At 38.1% G+C, this 23,988-nt stretch overlaps 1 protein-coding gene across 1 annotated transcript in view; it reads left to right on the forward strand.

The window, feature by feature from the left end:
• Nucleotides 1-23,988, forward strand: part of LOC109898856 (VPS10 domain-containing receptor SorCS1-like) — a 116,416-nt gene that overhangs the window by 70,548 nt on the left and 21,880 nt on the right. Inside the window, exons 13-24 of the mRNA XM_031835001.1 lie at nucleotides 1,075-1,151; nucleotides 1,507-1,598; nucleotides 1,764-1,871; nucleotides 2,186-2,303; nucleotides 3,076-3,209; nucleotides 15,954-16,067; nucleotides 16,257-16,428; nucleotides 18,121-18,307; nucleotides 18,474-18,607; nucleotides 18,825-18,948; nucleotides 19,185-19,297; nucleotides 20,473-20,607. Coding sequence (XP_031690861.1) covers nucleotides 1,075-1,151; nucleotides 1,507-1,598; nucleotides 1,764-1,871; nucleotides 2,186-2,303; nucleotides 3,076-3,209; nucleotides 15,954-16,067; nucleotides 16,257-16,428; nucleotides 18,121-18,307; nucleotides 18,474-18,607; nucleotides 18,825-18,948; nucleotides 19,185-19,297; nucleotides 20,473-20,607 — 1,508 coding nt within the window. The remainder of the gene's footprint in view (nucleotides 1-1,074; nucleotides 1,152-1,506; nucleotides 1,599-1,763; nucleotides 1,872-2,185; nucleotides 2,304-3,075; nucleotides 3,210-15,953; nucleotides 16,068-16,256; nucleotides 16,429-18,120; nucleotides 18,308-18,473; nucleotides 18,608-18,824; nucleotides 18,949-19,184; nucleotides 19,298-20,472; nucleotides 20,608-23,988) is intronic.

A 23,988-nucleotide genomic window follows, 5' to 3' on the forward strand; every position in this document is an offset into this window, starting at 1 on the left:
AGGAAACATTTATCATGTATTTTCTGGTTTCTGTTGACTCCAACATGGCGGCTAATTTGGCTATTGTTCTCAGCTCCGTCTCAGATTATTGCATGGGTTGCTTTTTCTGTAATGTTTTTTTTAAATCTGACACAGCGGTTGCATTAAGGAGAGGTATATCTATAATTCCATGTGTATAACTTGTATTATCATCTACATTTATGATGAGTATTTCTGTTGAAACGATGTGGCTATGCAAAACCACTTGTTGTTTTTGGAACTAGTGAATGTAATGCGTCAATGTAAACTCAGATTTTTTAAATATAAATATGAACTTTATCAAACAAAACATGCATGCATTGTGTAACATGAAGTCCTATGAGTGTCATCTGATGAAGATAATTAAAGGTGAGTGATTAATTTTATCTCCATTTCTGTTTTTTGTGACAGCAATATTTCGCTGGAAAATGGCTGTGCTTATTGTGGTTTGGTGGAGACCTAACATAATCATTTGTTGTGCTTTCGCTGAAAAGCCTATTTGAAATCGGACACTTTGGTGGGATTAGCAACATGATTAACTTTAAAATGACATAAGACACATGTATGTTTGAGGAATTGTAATTATGATATTTCTGTGGTTTGAATTTGCCGGCCTCTATTTTCACTGGTAGTTGTCATATCGATCCCGGTAGCGGGATTGCAGCCATAAAAGGTTTTAAGGTTCACAATTTGCAGTGGTTGCTCAACTCTTACACTGCTCTTTTTCCACCCTTAAACCCCCTTTCATCTTTAACTCTGTTCCCCAAGTAAATGGTGGGATTTTGGCTTAAAACATTTTAGTCAGCTCCGTTTGATCTGTAAATTTGATCTGTAAATCTGCCAGATGTTTGGCAAAAGCAGATACAGAAGAAAGAGTTTGAATTTCTGAATCTCTGTTTTTGACTGAGTAAATACTCCCTTTATAGGAGAGCTGTAGCCTGTGGCAGAATATCTGTATTTTTATTTCATTGTGCATGAAATATATTTTAATGTGGGTTAAGAAGGCATATAATGAAAGTGTTTACACTATAATGATGCTCTGCTTTTTACATCTAGGAACCATTGGGCCCGAGCTTACCGCCTATAATGTCAGCATTTTCATCACCTCAGATGCTGGCAACACTTGGAGAGAGGTACTGTGACTGAAAGAGACAGGTGCCACTGAAATGTGACACAAATTCAAAACAACACGTAGAAGAAAATATCAATCTGCTTATAATTTGGAGGGAGCAAACTCTGGATGCATAATGCATGATATTGTTTGCATTACCGATTCTTTTTTTTTTCTTCCATAGAACTTCTTAGGAGCTGATAATATTTGATGTTTTCTCACTTAAAAATAAAATGTAATATGTGGCTGTGTTACATGATATAGAAGAATAGCAGTAGCCTACAGTGATACAAATCCATCACTCATCAAAAGTATACGTGAACGGTATGCACATCTCTGACCTTTGAAAATGTGATGAAATCCTGTCCTGTTTGTAGGTATTTGAGGAGGAGTATAGTGTCCTCTTTCTTAACCAGGGTGGTGCCCTAGTGGCCATTCGACACACACCTCTCGCCATCAGACATATCTGGTATTTTTTCCTTTAACATTCAACTTTGATTTATATTTGTCTATAATGTTTTATGGACTGTATTATGTTACTGAACGTCCACCCAATGTTAGCGTTACAGTACAATCTATTCTATGCATGCATGGTGAGGGTTCATGAGAGCCAACATGTTGTTTCTCCATCCAGGCTGAGTTTTGATGAGGGAAAACGCTGGAACAAATACAGCTTCAGCCCCTCTCCTCTCTATGTAGACGGGGTCTTAGGAGAGCCAGGGGAAGACACCCTCATCATGACGTAAGAATCAAAACAAACACTCTATGGTTAATAGTATGCATTTTGCAATGCGTTGAAAGTTTAATGGACATTTTGAAAAGAAAGAGTTTGTTTCGAACACAGTGAAAAACATGTACTCGCTGTCAGAAGTTAGACACTTTTTATTTATTTTCCCTTTTTACTCTTCTGAGTCATTGTACAAATCCCTTGTGGTTAGCTCAGGCAGCCTTTCATCTCCCACTTGTATGATTAAAAGGTATTTTACTTAATACATTTTAGCTAGCGACCCTTTTTTTCAGACATTTTTCACCATCCTTTACTTTTTGTATTTGCAGAATATTTGGCCATTTCAGCCATCGTTCTGAGTGGCAGCTTGTCAAAATAGACTTCAAGGCCATCTTTAACAGAAGGTGTAACACAGACGACTATCAGACCTGGCAGTTACACAATGATGTAAGAGCAACCACTTTGATACATTTGTAATGGATTTGGGCACTTTATTTCAATGGAATACAGTATGAAGAGAGATGTCCTACCACACCCATTTTCTATCTAAAATTTGTCTCAAAATTATGGATACTTTCTAAGTACTTTCTATGTATTCACTTTCAGAACAAATTAGCAATTATACACATTTTAATGTACTTTAAAAAACTATATATTAAAAGAACTTCATCACTCAGAGGCTTTTCTTTGAAACTGTTACATCGTATTACGCCTCGGGATAGGACCCAGATGCAGACACAGGAGGCGGATAGTACAGTTCTCAGATATTTATTGTAAACACGGGGCAGGCAAAGAGCAGGTCAAGTACAGGCAGGGGTTCATAATCAGGCCAGAGTCAGGCAGGTACAGGACGGCAGGCAGGCTCGGGGTCAGGGCAGGCAACGGTTCGTAATTAGGTCAGAGTCAGGCAGGTGCAGGACGGCAGGCAGGCTCGGGGTCAGGGCAGGCAGAATAGTCAGAACCGGAAAACCTAGAAAACTAAACTTGAGAAAAAGGAAGACGGGAAAGCACGCTGGTAAGACCTGACAGACAAGACAAACTGGCATCAGACAAACAGAGAACAAAGGTATAAATACACAGGGGATAATGGGAACACCTGTAGGGGATGGAGACATGCACAAAGACAGGTGAAACAGATCAGGGTGTGACACATCCAAAAATAAAGTAAATTCTGAAATGTTGTAGTTAATTATTTCAAATAATACATTATTTCTCACAGGGTAAAGTCTGCATTATGGGAGTGAAGAGAATCTTTCATAATCTGAAGCCCGACACCAGATGTGTCAAAACCAGAGATCAGTACATCTCCCAGATGTCAGACTCCTGTCCATGCACCGAGGCTGACTTTGATTGGTGAGGAGACTACTGGCTGCAACTGTCGATAATATATAACATTCAATTCAATTCCATACAGTCTATATTAATCCTTTCAGTGGCAATTTAAGAAGGCATCATTGGAGCACAATAACACGATGACATGCTGTTTATAATTGTATTCATATAATTATTGACACTAACTACCCTAGACACAGTTAAAAGTAGTTTTGGGGATAAGATCAAGAAGGCAGGTAGACATCTCTATCTCCATTGTGAAGTAGAAGTTTCACAACCTTCAGCATACATTTCTGTGATCGGTTGGGTCTGTCCAGGTACATCTTTAACCATGTTTATACCTGGTTCTAACATGCACCCTGATTTTGTCTACATTTTGATTCCAACACCGTTGTTCATCCTTTATCCACTCAATGATCTGTCTAGTGTTCAACTTCTTTAACTCTGGACAAGTTAAGATAGTGTTATTTGTCATCACAGTGATGAAAGTATGGCTAGGGTTTGGAAGGGGCCTTAGATTGAGCAGGCTCCTAGGAGCTTACATATTCACTGGTGTTGAGGATTGAAGTGGACCTCTCCTTTAGTCTAGTGGAGGCACATATGTGACATTGCTAGAAGGCCACATATCTGCTTGATAAGCATTTCGCTACACTACAAGCATTACGCTACCCTCGCATTAACATCTGCTAACCATGTGTATGTGACAAGCTAGGCTGTCAAGTCAGGTAAGGTCAAAACAGTACTCCACAAATTTATCGCAGTAGTCCTGTGCCATCTTGCTCAAGAGCCAGTCGGCATTGGAATCTACAGTGGTTCCTCCTTTAATTAAAAGTTGCGTCATACTGCAGCACACCTTGCGTGCTGCCGCAGCATTCTGTGGCGCGTCATTTCATTCTCAGCCATTTTTTCTGTTACTGCAAGTTACTGCTAGTTTGATCACCAGAGGGCATCTTTGAAAAGCATTTGATAGTATTTCATATTGGCATTACCAGAGCATTTAAAACCTTTTTTGTAATAACATAGTATATGGGATTGATTTTAAGAAATTTGGTTTAATTCATTTGATTAATATTATGGTGCTTCTATTCAGAGAAAAATGAAAAACCAAATCCTTTGTAGCAAAGATACACCCATCTCAACTTACATGACGAACCACAGATCTTAGGAACTCTTCACAAAGGGCCTTTTACTTGAGAAAGGAGTATCACTTAGCCAGATTGCATTCGCTATAAATTATCGCTCAGTTTGGTCTCTAAAACGAGGTTCTAATCTCGTTCCTGGTACTTCATAGTACCAAAACATTACCTCATCCAAGGCATAACTCAATTGTCAACTCTATATACTCCCAAGTCAAGTAAACCCCCTCTTGACCCCACTCATGGATAAGCTCACTGAGGGGAGTGACTTGCCCACAGACATTGTAATTGCGCACAGACAAGTAATTGGTTCACCCTTAATCAATCCATCCTTCACATGGTTTAACAGATACATTCACATATGAAGACAATGTTCCATCCTGTCCTCTTCCCTTTCTGATATTCTGCATAGCACCAGAGACATGTAAAAGACAAGCCTGTCCTCTCCCCTCTCTGGGCCCCAAATGTCTGAGCCCCAGCTTCGAAAAAAGTGCAACTGCCAACACTATAGTCCAAAAGGATACATTCTAATGACAAGTATCTCACATAAGCATATTATGTAAATAAAACATATTATTTATCTATGTTACCCAACTAATTCTGATTCATCCGCCACATTAGACAACTTTGTTCCAATATTTCTGTAAATAAGTGATATTTATTCCCATAGTAATTCATTATGTATCCCATAACTAAATCAACATCTGCATTTTGAAAGAGTATTTTTTTATAATTATTTTATTAACAAAATGTGTTTATTTGTTTATTAGGCTACTGTGCAGTCTACAATACATACTGTAGTAAACATGGAAAAGTGCCTAATTCCTTACATAAGGGAGAGCAGGCCATGTCTGTACTACAGAATGCAGGGCACGTGGGAGATGGTGTTATTTCATAGTTGTGATGTCTTCACTATGATTCTACAATGTAGAAAATAGTTTTTTTAATTACATCCTGGAATGAGTAGGTGTGTCCAAACCTTTGACTGGTACTTGCTTAATTCATTTAATTAATATTATGGTGTTTCTATTCCATGAAAAATGAAAAACCCTCTGGGTTTCTGTTAGAATGGAACGGAAAATATGGCGCTCTACAATGTGACGGTTGGCAGTACAATACTGGGCTATTTAACCAAAGAATCCCTGTGTCGTGTGGACAAAAGACCGGGGTTCAATCCCCCGATGGGGAGGAAGGAGTAGGCTGTGTTTGTTCTTAACTGATTCCATATGTGTTATTTCATAGTTGTGATGTCTTTACTATTATTCTACAATGTAGAAAATAGTAAAAATATAGAAGAATCCTGGAATGAGTAGGTATGTCCAAACTTTTGAATGGTACTTTCTTAATTAATTTGATTAATATTATCGTGTTTCTATTCCATGAAAAATGCAAAACCCTCTGGGTTTCTGTTAGGATGGAATGGAAAATATGGGGCTGTATAATCTATTGGTTGGCAGTACAGTACTGAGCTATTTAGCTAAAGAATCCCTGTGTCGTGCGGACGGGAGAATGACAGGAATAATCAAGTCAATAAACATTGGGTAGTTAGATAGCCTATAGTTAATATACTGTTAAGTTTGATGTATAACTACTAACGTTAGGTAGATAGCTAACATACCGGTACATACTGCAGTAATGATATGCTATGTGGTTCGTAAGGACAGCATAGATACCAAATTGTCAGCCAACATAACGTGTAAGGTAACTCATTTGAAATGTCATTACTTTATTACATAGAGTGCGTCCTCGCGGTAGCTTGCTACTCAATTGACTCTGCGGCTTGAGCATGCTTTTGGTGCACTGTCAGTAGCGTTGTAACGCTCGTTGTCGGTGGAAGGAAGAGTGGACCAAAGCACAGCGTGGAAAGTGTTCATGATATTTATTTTCAAGATACACTCAAACAAAAATAACACATTTTAAAAAATGACAGCTGCCTCTGATTGGCAAACATACTCAGCCAAAAACACTCCCTGCTTGTTTCATTTGAACTCGTGCACAATTATCAGTTTATTATTTGGTTTATATTGCCCATTCATTGTCAGTTAGAGACAGTAGTGCATTGGGACCCAAAAGCATTATCAGTGCTCAAACTCCCGCTTGGTTATTGTCAAATCAGATCGTTTTTTTCTGAAAGCAATTTTTTTATTTTCAATCAAAAATAATTGTTATGAAAGCAAAAACAAGGCTTGAAAGGAAAAAAAGTGTTGTGCAATCAAATATTTTGTAATAGAGCTCAGAACTTTATGCATTTTATTCCCCCAAAATATTTAGAGAACAAAATATGTATTGTAAAACAAAATTTAATTTCGTTATCAACCACCCTACATTTTGGCAATTTTTTTAGAGTCAGTTTGGCTACAACCAATACTGTTCAGCCTTATATAGCAGACACCTACGAAGAAGGACTGTGTAATGATGGCATCTCAGGTAAGCAGCACTGGGCGTTCTTCTGTCCAGCTTTTACATAGCTAGTAGTTAGCTCTTATGATTCAGTGTCGGTTCATAACATTCTACTATATTACATAGAAACATACCGTAGAATGATAAATCATGCTATTATTTTTCTCAACCTAACAAAAAGCATTTAGCTATGAACGCCTGTTCTAGCCATTTTCAGTTTAATTAATCTAACTTTCTTTCATGGCAACTCAAAAGCAGGCCATGTCCTATTTGTTTTATAGTCGATAATAATCATATTTAATGACAGTGTAACGGATAGCTTTTTTACAGAAGGATGAAAGAACACTATGTCTGTCAGGGAATGCTATTCTGATATGTCAGTTGAAGAGTTAGACCAGAAAGTCAGGGTCAATAAGGCAAGGATGCCCCATGTGGTCTTTAGAATGGTCAAAGGAAGTCTCAGAGCAATGGGCCATCATGTACAATGGTGAAGGGTCTTTGCAGCATGTAGGTGGTGCAGGTATCATTGCCAGAATGATCCAGCTTTGTTGCATTGCTCGGCAAAAATACTCTGTTCCTGCACACCTGTCTCTCGTCCACATTGATACAAATCAAAAATTGGGTAGTAAGGTACTAAGATGTATAATGTCTCCATCAAATCTAAGAAGTTATTTTAACTTTTTTATTCTTACTTATTCCTTGACAAATTTTCAATGATGTATGAAATTGGAGTTGTTCTTCATCGACTGGTAATTCATAAATAATGAAGCAGGTTAATAGGGTAAACATTTCACTTTTAATTCCAATGCTTTTTTCAAGATGTAACAGGTAAGTATATTATTTTGTATACATATTGCATATTTCCCATCACCTAATGAACAACCACAATACCAGTCTAGTGTTAAGCTTTCTGTGCTGTGTTGACATATCCTGAATATGACATCTGCTGCTTTAGATTGAACGGTCATATCTCAGTTATTGTTTTCATATCTACATAGAATAAGCTATTTTCTTTACTTTTAGAGTGTGAGCTGATCAACAGGTCAAAAATGTAGATATTGCCAGATGTTCACTGTCCGAGGAACAGGCTGTGGAAGCTTTATTGCTGGCAAAAGTGTCCATAACCAGAGGTATTTAAACTGTTCTTTGTTCTTTTTCTCTCTTCCTCGCTGCCTGTCGTGTTGTACATGGAACCTGTTTCACATGCACAGTTTGGAGGAAGAAGGATACACTGTCGAATTCTATCCACCTCTTCTGTGTGGGATATGTGTCCCTACCTCATCTGTGGGCAGATCTGCAGCATTTCACAGAGATCTGGAATAATCACCCTTCAAGTACAGAGCTGAACCTGACACCTCACCAGCTGTGGCATATCAGAATGCCCATTTTTGTTTTTGCCTTATCATTACACAGCTGATTCAAATGATCAAGTCATCATCAAGCTTCAAGTGGTATTTATGTCTAATAATGACATTATCTTCTATTTTTCAGCATAAAGTACTCTTTGGCCACTTAGTGTGGACACCAGATGAGACCACACACACACGATAACAGTCTCTCTCCTTCACTTCCTCCCTCTCCCCCTTCTCCCTAAATCCTCCAGGTTATATTAGCTGTGGTGGTGAACCCCTCCCGCATCTGAACTGGCTGACACAGAGGGCACAGAATGATCATAGTTGAGAGGTCAGGTCAACAGGAAGTATTATTATTACATTGAAATACAGAGATAGAGATGTAGTAGTCCCAGAGTTATTGATCCAAGGTCAGTTTTGCATTTCACCTCCTGATGATTATGATGACGGACTGTGTTAGAATAAAAAAAAGGCTTAATCAAGTTCTCTCTCTATCAATCTGTCTCTCGTCTGCAGGTATGTTTTGATGTGAGAGAGGAAGCTAGTCCTGTCATCGCCACCTCACCTGCTCTTAAGATAACCTTCAGGTCAACTGGGGACCCAAGGCTGGTTAGGAGACACCGCTAAAGACACTGTAATTGTGATGAACTGAGAGAATATTAGGGTAGCAATGTAATTCGTTAATCATATGCTGTCTGCCTCTGTTCTTACCTCTTTCCCTTTCTGTCTTCTACACCTCTCCCCACCTCATCTTTCTCCTCATTTTATAATGCGCAACATATGTGCATTGAAGTACAGATTGAACTTGTATTTATAATATAACATTACAATGATCATAATTATAACACCTGGATAATGAACTTCTTTCAATAAAGCGTTTCACATTCTCCACTGGTTGAAATGAAGTATCTCATTGAAATGCTATCCTGCGTCTTCAGATGAATGCAGATGATGGGAGTTAGATATGTATTGTTTATTTTCTGTATATATGAATTACAAATCAGCCTTTACTTAAATCATGTTTCTAGTCTGTTGCATAGTTACAATGTGTAATCATTGATTTCCCAGGAGCAGGAGTAGTAAACACTGTTGAAGTGTATAATTGTAATACATACTGTACATGCAGACACAGCATCATTCAAAGAATGGAGATTGATACACCTGGTATTGGATATGACTGAAAAAGAATGTCTTATAGAGTCATATCTGAACCACACCTTTATTTGCCAAGGAAGAGTACATGATCAGTGAATATATTCAATGTACAGGCTACAATGTGGGCGGGATCTCATACCTGGTAATAACTACAGTACATGTAAGACTTGCATCCTTGGCACAATAAAGTTATTATAGTCTACTCAATACATAGGCTTCATTAATGCCATTCAGACTTGAAGTTGATACAACAGCTATGATAGCTGAGGTTCATAGATTGGTATGAATATTGGTTCAGAACCTAACATTTTAGGGTCCATACACAGATCGGCTACATACTGTAGCTAGCTACACATACATAGGCATACAGTTATTTTTATCATTCACTACACAATAAGCAAGTAAATAGTTAGCAAGCTATGTTACTTCAGCTGCATTGCATGGCAAGGCAAGCATACACAATTGTACATTCAATTTGCAGTAAATGCTTAATCTAGCTAGATTCTTTACATCTACGGTTTCCCAAGACGACAGCCTGGTTTTCTCAGGAGTCCCTAAAACATTAAACAACACGAATTACAATGTCATACTGTACTCATATCATAACACCAGCTAGCTAGCTGGCTAATGTTAGCTAGTCAGTTAACTTGCTAAATTGCGATTTTCGTAAATTAACGTTATGACAAAAAATTTGCACAATCCACATTAACATATTGCTCTCAATTGTACATTTTTAGCTTGACTCGTTATGACGTTATAACTACTTACATCTGCTTCCCCGTAATGTTTTGTCAGTCATCTTTGTTGAAGAAAGCTCCAGGGACGGGTGGCACGCATTAAAGTCGTCATTGGAACCACTCGATATGATTGGTTATATAAAAACCTTGGGACCCAAATGCATTATGAGAGCTCTAACTACCCCTTGTGGTGACCTGGAGTAATGACGCCATGACGCTAGGTATCTCTAATTCCCGCGGTGTACGCTCAACTTTTAAAGGAGGAACCACAGTACATCTGAGCCTGTAGCCGTTCTGCCCCTCAAGGGTTCTAAGCATGTTTACCAGTGTGTAGATAGACAGTGCGAAGGCACTGGAGGCTTCTGTGTCTCCAAACTCGACAGTGGGTTCAGAATGGTGCCTATCTCACATTGGACGAGTTGGTTAACATAAATGTGAGTGGTTACAGGATCAGGCGTTTGACACTAATTCCTACTTCACAGTAGGGCTGTTCGAAAATGTATTTTTTATTTTTTATTAGAAAGGCTTTCTTGAACATGAACGTTCATGTGCCTTAAAGAGTGACTGCCCTTAAAAAGCAGCTAATCCTTTTGAAAATGGCCTATGATATAAGTCAAAAATACTTATTTGAGTGTCAAAATTTACTACAAAGTTTTAAATAGGATCATTTTGGTCATAAACTCAGTCTGGTCTAAAAAAGAGATTGGAACCTCAGTGCATCACAACGAGTAAAGGAAGGTTGGGAATGGGATTACAATTATGTAGACAAATCATGCCCCCTTTTGCCAATTCCACATGCAAATCGCCCCTCCTCCCACTTCGCTTCCCTTCATTGAGGGGGTTTGATTCATCTGTCCCTGGCACCCTGTTAGGCATGTTTTGCTTGCATTTGGTTTGGAACTGGGCTGCCTTCCAAGCGTGAGCCAGATGCCCCGTTCAAAGCCGATGACGGAGTCGGCTCAAATCAAAAGTAATGTAATTAGCACGTGTTGTAATGAGTGGGAATGTGTTTTCACATGCAAACGTGATTGCTTTTGATAACAACGCTTTATCTGCCTTCCAAATGAAAACTAGTTCAAACATATGGACTGAAGAAAAATATAAACGCAACATGCAGAAGTGTCAAAGATTTGACTGAGTTACAGTTCAGGATATCAGTTAATTTATATGAATTAATTTGGCCCAAGTCTATGGAGTTCACATGACTGGGAATACAGGCAAGCATCGGTTACAGATACCTTTAAAACTAGTAGGGGCGTGGATCAGAAAACCAGTCAGTATCTGGTGTGACCACCACTTGCCTCATGCAGCGCGACACATCTCCTTCACATAGAGTTGATCTGGCTGTTGATTGTGGCCTGTGGAATGTTGTCCTACTCCTCTTCAATGGCTGTGTGAAATTGCTGGATATTGGCGGGAACTGTAACACTCGATCCAGAGCATCCCAAACATGTATGCAGACCTAGGAAGAACTGGGACATTATCAGCTTCCAGGAACTGTGTACAGATCCTTGCGACATAGGACCATGCATTAACATGAGTTGATGGCGGCGGATGAATGGAATGACAGTGGGCCTCAGGATCTCATCACGGTATCTCTGTGCATTCAAATTGCCATCGATAAAATGCAATTGTACTCTTTGTCTGTAGCTTAACGCCTGCCCATACCATAACTCAATCGCCACCATGGGGCACTCTGTCCACAATGTTGAAATTAGCAAACCGCACACCCACAAAACGCCATACACCGCTGTCTGCCATCTAACCGGTATAGTTGAAACCGGGATACATCTGTTAAGAGCACATTTCTCCAGCGTGCCAGTGACCATCAAAGTTGAGCATTTGCCCACTTTACTCGGTTACGATGACGAACTGCAGTCAGGCCAAGACCCTGTTGAGGACGACGAGTATGCAGATGAGCTTCCTGAAGGGGTTTCTGACAGTTTGTGCAGAATTTCTTCGGTTGTGCAAACCCGTAGTTTCATAAGCTTGACTTCATCCACATTTTGTTACGTTACAGCCTTATTCTAAAATTGATTCAATTGTTTTCTTTCCTCCATCACTCTACACATAAAACCCTATGATGACAAAGCAAAAACAGATTTTTAGACAATTTTGCAAATGTATAACATTTTTTAAACTGAAATATCACATTTACATAAGTATTCAGACTCTTTACTCAATACTTTGTTGAAGCACCTTTGGCAGCGATTACAGCCTCGAGTCTTCTTGGATATGACACTACAAGCTTGGCAGACCTGTATTTGGGGAGTTTCTCCCATTCTTCTCTGCAGAGCCTCTCATGCTCTGTCAGGTTGGATGTGTAGCGTAGCTGCACATCTATTTTCAGGTCTCTACAGAGATGTTCGATCAGGTTCAGTCCAGGCTCTGGCTGGGCAACTCAAAGACATTCAGAGACTTGTCCCGAAGCCACTCCTGCATTGTCTTGGCTGTTTGCTTTGGAGTCCACTGTGTTCTTGGGGACCTTCAATGCTGCAGAAATGTTTTGGTACCCTTCCCCAGATCTGTGCCTCAACACAATCCTGTCTCAGAGCTCAACAGACAATTCCTTTGACCTCATGGCTTGGTTTTGCTCTGACTGTGGGATCTTACATAGACAGGTGTGTCTTTCCAAGTCATGTTCAATCAATTGAATTTACCACAGGTGGACTCCAATCAAGTTGTAAAAAACATCTCAAGGATGATCAATGCAACCAGGATGCACCTGAGTTAAATTTCGAGTCTCATAGCAAAGGGTCTGAATACTTATGTAAATAAGGTATTTAGTATATATTTTTTTGTACATGTTCAAACATTTTTTTTTTTTTTTGCTTTGTCATTATTGGGTATTGTGTGTAGATTGATGAAGATGTAATGTAACAAAATGTGAACAAAGCGAAGTGGTCTGTATGTACATATTTCCCTCAATTACCTCGTACCACTGCATATCGACTGGTAATCTGTTTATATAGAGAAGTTATCGTTATGCATTGTGTATTTATTACTCGTGTTACTATTTTTCTATTATCTCTGCATTGTAAGTAAACATTCCACTGGTAGTCTACACTGTTTATGAAGCATGTGACAAATAACATTTGATTTGATTGGATACATTTTATATTACTGGTATATTTACTAGTAAACTACCAGAATTTTGGTGACTTTATTATTTTGTTGTTCAATTTTATCACATGACACCTAATGTCCTTTTTGGGTACTTCAGATTATCTCTTTTTGGCTTTATCACATGTAAAATAAACAAAATAAAATAAATAAAATAAGATTTTTTAAACCTGTAAAACATTGTCCTTAATATTAAACCATCAACTTAGTGAATTCAATTGGTGTTTAATATTAGGGTTTCAGCATGAAATATATATATTTATATTTTACACACTTATTTATTTTACTATGTCTTTGTTATAAATGTGTTGGGGCCAAACTGGTGGCAGTTGTGAAAAAAGTCAATGGAAAATAATGTCATTGTCATTGTTAATGCCATTGTTGATTAGATGCCTTCATAATTAAGCCTATTTTCTCTTGAACCATATGGTCTATCCACTAAAACACATAAAACATTTATACTATATATGAATAATATATATATTTTTAAGTTATTCAAGTATAAATGACCAAAGTTACCATAGATTGCCATAGACGGAACATAGGCGGAATACGTTTTGCAACCCTACGTTTGCTTGAATGTGAGTATTTGAATATGTATTTGGTTTGTGTGTGTGTGTGTGTGTGTGTGTGTGTCACCGATGCTGTAATTTGTTTACTGGAACCAAACTTTTGATTCCAGCTAACATAAAAATGGCCTTTTTGCCTTTGTGCAGATTGCCATGTCTCATTTTCGATTTATTGAAAATGATACTTTTTTCAAAGTATCTATATTTTTCAAACAAGCCTTGCAGAGCTGGCTACAATTTCAATTACATCCCCCTGAAAAGATAGAACAAATATTACAACAAATATTATGGCTGAACTCAAATGTGCTGGTTGATAAAATACCTGTATTTATGGGAAAGATATTTGAAAAGGGTATTTTGTTCTTAAATTACATTGTAAATTGTAATGGTAGAGTTATGTCCTTCATGGAGTAATCAGAATTGTACGGGAAGGTTTGCTCAATCCAAGAGCACAACCAATTGACAGCATTAACCCAAAAATGGAGGAGGCGGGTGGCAGTGGGAGGAGGTAGGGAACTGGTCTGTCTGCCCAATATAAAGGATCAAAACTGTCGGAGGAATAAAAATAGCATAAATAGGAAAGTATACCAGTTTCATTTGAGGACCAGGATGTTGACAACTGTGCCATACTGATTGCAAAATAGTTGGGAAGAGAATTTTGATGTACTGATTCCATGGTACAGGGTGTATGAGTTGGTATATAAAACAACGCAAGATTCAAGATTTCGTGCTTTTCAGCTAAAATTATTATATAGAATTCTTGCCACCAACAACATGTTGAATATTTGGAGCATAAAATCATCGAAGCTCTGCAGATTTTGTTGTGAGGATACAGAATCAATAGACCATTTATTTTGGTAATGCCCTCGGGTAGCCTGTTTCTGGTCTCAGGTTCAGGAATGGCTGAAAATGCATAGTATTGATCTAAAATTGACCCTAGAAATAGTACTGTTAGGCGATCTGGAGAGACCGGGTCAGTCAATTACTAATATACTAATACTCTTAGTAAAAGTATTTATCTTCAACTCGCAATCTGTAGATTCTATTCCATTAGATAGATTGAAATTGTACTTTAAACATCATAGCATAGTTGAAAGATGCGTGTTGCATAGAAACACAAAGTGGGTGGCCAGCAGAGATAGATGGGATGGGCTGAGGGAAGCTGATGGTTGGTATGTGGAATTGGAGACAAGTGGGAGTGGAGTTGCTGTGTGAGAGAGAGAATGATGCTAAAAAAAGTCAACATGAAACAATAAAAGTACATTTGAATGACACTAAGTGGCAATGTTTTTACAATTAATGCTGGTTTGCCTGAGGCTGATGCCATGCAGGTGTTTGTACACATGCATATACACACACTCTCATTCAAATAAACACATACAAGAACACACACACATACATGTAATCGTGCCAGACATGCACACAAACATATAAAGTTGGCACTGCTGTTATGATTTCAGTCTCTTTGATGTTCTTTGTTTTAAATGTATTGTTATTATTTATTTTTATTTTGCATTGTTTTCTTCTGTCTTTTCCTTTTTTCTCTTTAGTTCATTCTCTTGGATGTTGGTTTCTTGGTAGTGGGGAATGGAATTAATTGTATTTTTTCTTTTTTTTCTTCCGGGGAGGGGGGGGGGGGAGACTGTGGGAGGGGTCTCAAATGGTTGAGGGACAGCTATTGGGGAACTGTGGAGGGTTCGGGTTTCACAAGATTGTGATCATGAAAAAGGGAACTATGACATATATTTTATATCACTATCATGCACACGCACCCTCACACATAAGGATTGCTCTGTTGCGGAAAGACTGATACATGTTTGATAGTGTCTTGGTGCTGTATTGTTTGTCCTTCATGCTCTAATACTTTAATGTTACCCCTTACTTGTGTTTTTTTTGTAATAAATAATAATACAAAAATAATACAACTTTTTTTTAAATACTTTGAAAGGTTCACTGACATCCGTCAATCAATCAATTAATCAAGTTTATATGATATCTGTTTACATCAAATGTTCTTACAGAGCTACAAAGCCAGTAAACAATATTAAACATATTTAGATGTTTTTTGTCTTCTTATTGTTATTTTGATGTCGAACACACCAAACATAATACTATCAAACCATGTAATGATTGGTATTAAAAATCAAGTACATTCAAATCTGTCTATTTTTATTTTACAGTCTTAAAATGTTACTAATAAACCTTAAAAACAGACATCCACTTTCTATACTTAATGCTTATTACTGATCTCAAGACTTGTAGCCTATTGATTTCTCTCTCCCACCCCAAATAGTGATTATGGCTTTGAGAGGCAGAGTGATGGAGGATGCACCCCAGTCTTTTGGTTTGTTCCATCCTCCGTGTCCACAGACTGCACCACTGGGGACAGCTTCCTCAACACTACTGGGTATGGCAAATCTTCATTTAAACATTATGTACTGCTTAACTAGTCAGAAATGCACTCAGAATAACGTACAGTATCAGAGATCCCTTCAGCAAAGTTGACAGTATATTTTCTTGTTTTATTTCTTCATATGTATTTAAGATAGAGTATGGGCTGTCTAGATATTTATGTCTGTATGTGTGTATGTTGCAGATACCGTAAGGCTCTATCCAATAACTGCACTGCGGAAACCCTGGGGAAGTATAGCCCTAGGAGCCAGAGGTGTCCCCGCCAGGCCCCGAGAGGTCTGCAGCTGGTCACTAGTGAGGGGACACTTACGGCCACCATGGGGGACAACGTCACCTTCCTGGTGTTTCTGGAAGAGGTAATGTCTGGAATATTTCTTTAGACATCTTATTGAAAGCATGTGCTGGGTCGTTCCACCAATTGGGTGCCTTTTGAGTAGCGTAACTTGGTGATACATTTTTTAAATAATAATCTGTCATAAAGAGCACATATTCAACTTAGATAACAAACATGTTTTGCCATTTCAAGAGGCTACTAAAAAAAGACAATAGCAAGTGCCAAGTAAAGTAACAGGGTTGACGATTTGGTCTTATCAGCCATAAATCCTCTTTTGACAGGGGTACAGAAGCTTGTTGTGTGCAACAGGGAGGGAAATTGAATGCAAGCTTCACCCCAAAAAATTGCTAAACATTTCTAGTCTGTCAATCTATGTGCACAGACAAACATACACATGACAAGACACGCATGTACACATGGATTTTGTATTGTAGATACAGTATGTGATAGTAGAGTTGTCGCCTGAGGAAGCAAACTTAATGTGTTGTGAAAGGTTATGAGACATGTAATGCCATGTAATATTTTTATTTTATATAACTGCCTTAGTGTTGCTGGACATCCTTAATAAATACAAATGGGTAACAGGGTTGATGTGTTATGCTCGACCCACTCAGTTTTCCACCACAAAACATGAGAAAATGGCAAAAAAGAGTAGGACCAGCTCACCTGCTTGGACTTTAAAATGTTCCGTCTTTGTTTTTTGTTTTCTATTTTAAAAAAGGAATCATTTAAATAATTCCATATTAAAACGAGAGTTCAGTTCACGTAACAGGGTCGACCTTAAAATTATGAACAGGTAGTTTTTTTTTAACGTTAAAAGTAATCACCAATCACATTAAATGAACTAGGGGTTTACAATTATGGAGACAACTTTGAGAAATGTTGGGGTAAGTGGGTTAAATCTTACAAGAAGTCACTGTTACACTCGTCGAAAGATGAATTAGACCAAGGCGCAGCGTGGTAGGCGAACATCTTACTTTTATTTAAAATGAACACCAAAAAAAAAATACTAAAATACAACACGAACGTAAAGTTATGCAGGCTATACAGCAACTAACAAAAATCAAGATCCCACAAACTAAGGTGGAAAACAGGCTGCCTAAGTATGATCCCCAATCAGAGACAACGATAGACAGCTGCCTCTGATTGGGAACCATACCTGGCCAACAAAGAAATAGAACACATAGATTGCCCACCCCGGTCACACCCTGACCTAACCAAAGTGACAGTCACAGAGGATGCACATGTCAAAATGCTGAATAAATCAGATTGATTACATTTTCCATGTGGTCTATATTAAAAGGCACTTCATTTAATATAACAGGCTGTTAAAATTCAATATTTGTACTTGAAATGTCAAAGGGATCCAAAAGGCACTCATTTTGTGGTATGAATGGGCATGTTATGTATTTGTCGCCCTATAGTATACATTTACATATACATTGGTTTACTCTCAATCGTCAACCAATGGATTGAGATGAGCTGCAGTGCATCATGTTGTACATTTTGTTGATTCGTAGAGCCTAGATTGTTGTTGTCAAACACTTGTAGCCATTGTCATATAACAGTTGTCACATATAACAATGTATTTCTACATGCACAATATGTGTAGGATATATAAATAAATATATGAATATATGTATTTAAATTGTGTTAAACATGCACACTGTGGCCATTTTTTTAAATTTAATCATAAACATGTTTCCATTGGTAGAGTGATGGCTCCACAACAAGTATAACATTGGACTTTGGAGACGGGACGGCCATATCCTACGCTAACATCAGCTCCATAGAGGATGGAATCAAACATATATACAGTAAAGTGGGCATTTACCGAGTGGTTGCCACGGCACTCAACAGCCTTGGCTCTGAGAGAGTCTTACTATATCTACATGTTACCTGTAAGTGAAACAGCACATGAATGACTGATATAATTCATTTACTTTAGAATTACAGGTACTCTTTGCAACATTTCTACCCGTAGAAAAACTCTGTTAATGATGTATCTGCAGTAGGAAAGGAATACACTTCCGTGAAAGGAAACACATCTATTTTATTTTATTGTAGGTCTACTTGAACAAGTGCAGCTTTCAGCTCCCTCGGTGGTTGTTAGGAATGAAGCAGTGAATCTATCAACAGTCCTGAAGCCACGTTACGTTGGATCAGTCACCTACTACTGGTGGTTCAACAACCACACTGAGGTCAGTGAAGTATTCCACTATATCTTAAAACTTTACAGATTTACAGAACTTTACTTACCTCATTTACTATATTAATTGCAATATTGTGAATTGTACGGAGAAACCCACCTTTAGTTTGTGACATTCTCTCTCTCTCTCTCTCTCTCTCTCTCTCTCTCTCTCTCTCTCTCTCTCTCTCTGTCAAACTCTATCACTCTGTCTTTTTTATGTGTGTTAGCCTGTTATGACTTTAGTGGGAGGAATGTCCTTCACCTTCTCAAAGGAGGGAACCCATACTGTCACCGTGCAAGTGTCAGTTGGTAACACCGTCCTTCAAGACAAAATAACTGTTGCTGTCTATGGTAGGTATTTGAAATGACTCATCTCTAAATTACAGAGGTGTTATATGTTTCTAACATTCAGGTGGTAAATGTTCTGTGATATAAAATACTGACTGTGATGCGACCAATAGAAGGTGATTTGATCATTTAGATGTTTAACATTTAATCATTTATAACCTCTTCTGATCTATTAACAGTTTCTCTCTTATTATCTAGCATCTATCGCCATTAAATATGTGTCTTGTATTTTCCTGTAGAACATTTCAAGTCACACGTTTTAGCCTTCTCCTCTAATCTGGAGGCCTTCAATCCTGGTGTGCCTGAATGGAGGCAGGACATCAGTAGAGTGGTCAAGGACTCCATGGTCCAAGTGAGTTCTCCTGTACCAGCCCAGCCTCACATCCAATTTGCGCATATATGTACAAAATGTATTTCAGCAGATTTCGTGCGTTTTTGTGCATTTTTGTGTGGTTCAATTCGTTTGAAAATACACTAATTTATGTGCTACTTAATTCGTGCGAAAAGACACGAATTTAACCAGTAGGCACACAAGCCTTTGCAACAACCATATACGCGACTATACCTTACCCTAACCTTAACCCTAACCTTAACCATTCTACTAACTATACCTAACCCTAACTCCAACTGGACCTAACCCTAACCCCCACCCTATGGACAGACGACTCTTTAACCCAACCAATGGGTCAATCTACAAGTGGGCAACCATGGGGCCCACAACTTTGGCCGGCTGTGCCCAGACCCCTCCGGCCTAAGCGCATATGTGTGGAGTGCACCCCCTCCCTTCGGACCTAGACATCATGACCACACCACTCGATATGAACACATGGCAACCAACCGAGGACCAAACCTGCATAAGGTGCGCAACTCAAGGGATATTGCCTGATCCTACATCGAGTTTAAGAACAAAAATTAAATATAAACTATCGTGTCTATATGGTTGTTGAAAAGGCTTGTGTGTAGCCTACTGGTTAAATTTGTGTTAAGAAGCACATAAATTCGTGTCAATTTGTGTCTTTTCGCAGGAATTAAGCCAGAAAAACGCACAAAAATGCACGAAATTTGCTGAAATGCATTTTGTACATATATGCAGGAATTGATTGTGATTTGTGCCACAAATCAGGTTATGTCCCTATAAGTATTTGGCTTAATGTAAATAGCAGGTAGAGTGTACCATTTAAGGTAAAGAGTTTCCAGTCTCCTCCATTGTCTCTTTCAGGATGTTAAGAAGCACATTGAGTTACATAAAAGGCCTGGCTGCTGAGCTATATAGACACCATACACTGGCTTTCTGTCTTGTCAGCTATGACCATGTTTTATACCAGGAAACTGACAGGGTTGTTACAGCACAAATGCACTTAAAAAGGCCTGCTCTTTACTAAAGACTGTCAAAAGGAACTTGCATGTTTGGGCTGATTTGTGCATTATCTCTTGCCAGTGACTGGTACTTATCTTTAAAAAAACTAAAAAAGCTGGAAACTGAGATGCCAGATGTATTTTTTATTTTTCATTACTTTTTAATTGAAGGTCACAGGGATCAGTGGAGAGCAGCTTCTAGTGTCAGTGCTCCCAGGGTTGCCAACGGCAGCAGAGTTTTGCATTGTCCCTGAAAAAAGGTCAACCGAGGGGAGAATGGATGGAAAAGTGACACATTTAGAGCAGGTAATGTATCACCAGACTATAAAGTCTTAAACCATTTTGTATTATTATTATAGTTCTACATATTTACTTCCATTTATATAGATCCATTACATGAATCATGCTGTAGTTAGGCCTACAGTACCTCAATGTGAAATTAAGCAAGTAATAACAGCATCACTAAATAGCAGCACAATGTGAAAACACATTTCCCCTTGATTATATTCTTCATATCATGGTGGGTTCATCATTTGCTCATAATTAGTTTTTCTCTTTTCGCTGCTTTAATCAGACATGCATATGGAATCTACTGATCCTTTATTAGATATTCAAGCGCAACAAAATGGCATTTATTCACACACTGCCACCACTAGAGGGCAATGTCTTCCCATCAAAATAACAGAAGTTCGCTCTTGAAAAGCTGCATTCATCTCAGTACATCATTGCAACCTAAACTGTAGGATCACAATTTATTTCACATTACTCATGTCTAACCATTATAAGTTAATAGCTCTAAGACATACTATACTTACCATTCACTCCATCATAAAGGGTTTGCTTCGAATATAATATCTAAGATGCTGGACCTGGGCTCTAATGGTTTTTACAGCTCTATAATTATTGACATTCTAATAGAGTTGATAAAACACACCACGTTTTCATCTACCTTTCAGCAGCTCAATCGTATAGTAAACTTGATATCCATTTCAGTCCACCATCAGACATTTTTATTCTGCATGATCTGTTACACTTATTGCATATATATATATGCGATATATGATACAATTATTTGCATATATTTGCATATGTTGCAACATGTAACATGTAAACGTAATTCCAGTCGCTCGCAGTTAGTCTTGAACTGAGTTAATAGGTATTTAATTACAATGATGCATCATGTAATTGGACACATCAGAGGAGACTAGTGGCGGGGCAGCCTGAGTTGGGAATTAGGCGGATGTGTTTATCTATAGCCTGTCTGAATACCTGGCAAGACATCACAGACAATAGGTTGATATATCTTAGTTCACTATTGCACATCTTATTGTGTCGTGTGTGTGGTATGGCGTGTGTGTGCACGTTGGGTTTGTGTGTGTCTGTGTGGTGGGGGGGGGGGGGGTGGTGATGTCTGGCACAGCTTATTAAAATGTGTTATAGATTTACTGACCCTGATATGCCACTAGAATAAAAAGTAATTATTCATACAGTGTAGAGCAGTCTAATTTTAACCAGTGGAAAGATTTTAGAAAGAGCGAGATGGAATTAGTGAGCCATGGCTAAGGAGTCGAATGGGTTTTGGGAAGGCTTTCTGGTCTCTTCTTAAATGGTTTCTGGTAAATTGTTAAATTACTGCTTTTTCTAGCTGTGAACCCTTAATGAAAAAAACAGGCTTCTGGCAAACAGTTGTGGCAAATCTTTGGCCAATTTTCCTAAAATTGCTCATATTTTCATATGCAAATAATTTTATTTTGTCACTGGTCTACACACAATACCCCATAACGTCAAAGTGGAATAATTTTTTTAGAAATTTTTACAAAAAAAATTAAAAGCCGAAATGTCTTGAGTTAATAAGCATTCAACCCCTTTGTTATTGGAAGGCTAAGTAAGTTCAGGAGTACAGATTTGCTTAACAAGTCAAATATAAAATGTTGCATGGTCTCACTCTGTGTGCAATAATAGTGTTCAAATGTTTTTATTCACTACCTCATCTCTGTCCTCCACACATAGAATTATCTGCAAGGTCCCTCAGTCGAGGAGTGAATTTCAAACACAGAGACCAGGGAGGTTTTCCAATGACTTGCAAAGAAGGGCACCTATTGGTAGATAGGGGAAGCAGACATTGAATATCCCGTTGAATATGGTTATTAAGTACACTTTGGATGGTGTCTCAATACACCCAGTCACTAGAAAGATACAGGCGTCCTTCCTAACTCAGTTGCTGGAGAGGAAATAAAACGCTCAGGAATTTCACCAATGGTGACTTTAAAACAGTTACAGAGTTTAATGGCTGTGATAGGGGGAAATTGATGATGGGTCAACAACATTGGAGTTACTCCACAATACAGAGTGAAAAGAAGGAAGCCTGTACAGAATAAACATTTCCAAAACATGCATCCTGTTTGCAACAAGGCATTATGGAGAGTGGTACTCAGTAATGTGTTGTATTGGATTTTCCCCAAGCATAATTGCTTTGCCACATTTTTTGCAGTATGAGTTTATTTTCAAACATAGTGGTGGCTGCATCATGTTATGGGTATGCTTGTAATCTTTCAGGAGTGATGAGTTTGTCAGGATAAAAAAAGAAACGGAATGGAGCTAAGCACAGGCAAAATCCTAGAGGATAACCTGGATAAGTCTGCTTATACACCAGACATTGGGATATGAATTCACCTTTCAGCAGGACAATAACCTAAAACACAAGGCCAAATCTACCCCGGAGTTGCTTCCCAAGAAGATAGTGAATGTTCCTGAGTGGACAAAATACAGTTTTGACTTAAATCTACTTGAAGATCTATGACAACATTTGAAAATGGTTGTCTAGCAATGATCAACAACCAATTTGACTTGGATACATTTTTAAATAATAACAATGGGCAAATATTGTACAATCCAGGTGTGCAATACTGTAATCGCTGCCAAAGATGATTCTAAGATGTATTGACCGAGGGGTGTGAATGCTTAGGTGAATGAGATATTTCTGTATTTCATTTTCAATAAATAAGCAACAATTCTGAAAAACATGATTTCACTTCGTCATTATGGGATATTATGTGTAGATGGGTGAGACAAAAAGGCACTCTACCTACAACATTTACTTGAGAGAAATGTGAACACGACAGGGATGTTGACCTTGATAACTGAGCAATTAGCTTTCAACCAATGGATGTTTAAAAGAAAAAGAACCAAATTAAAATTATTTAAAAAATTTTTTTTATTAAACCCAGTTCAGAACTGTTGCCTTTTTGAGTGAAAAAAAGCAATATTATTAGATGAAAAATTGTATTTGGCCTTACGGCTATTAGCCCATAAAAAGGCATTGAAAAACAGATTCACTACATGGAACAACAGATAGTCCCCCCCAAAAAATCTTAAGGATGTTTGTTCTGAAGTGTCTGTTCTATATCTAAGAGATACAGTTGAAGTCGGAAGTTTACGTACACCTTAGCCAACTACATTTAAACTCAGTTTTCACAATTCCTGACAATTAATCCTAGTAAAAAATCCCTGTCTTAGGTCAGTTAGGATAATCACTATATTTGAAGAATGTGACATGTCAGAATAATAGTAGAGATAATGATTTATTTAATATTTTATTTCTTTCGTCACGTTCCCAGTGGGTCAGAAGTTTACATACAATCAATTAGTATTTGGTTGCATTGCCTTTAAATGGTTTAACTTGGGTCA

This window comes from Oncorhynchus kisutch, linkage group LG11 (assembly GCF_002021735.2).
Source record: "Oncorhynchus kisutch isolate 150728-3 linkage group LG11, Okis_V2, whole genome shotgun sequence".
In the NCBI taxonomy this organism is placed as follows: domain Eukaryota; kingdom Metazoa; phylum Chordata; class Actinopteri; order Salmoniformes; family Salmonidae; genus Oncorhynchus; species Oncorhynchus kisutch.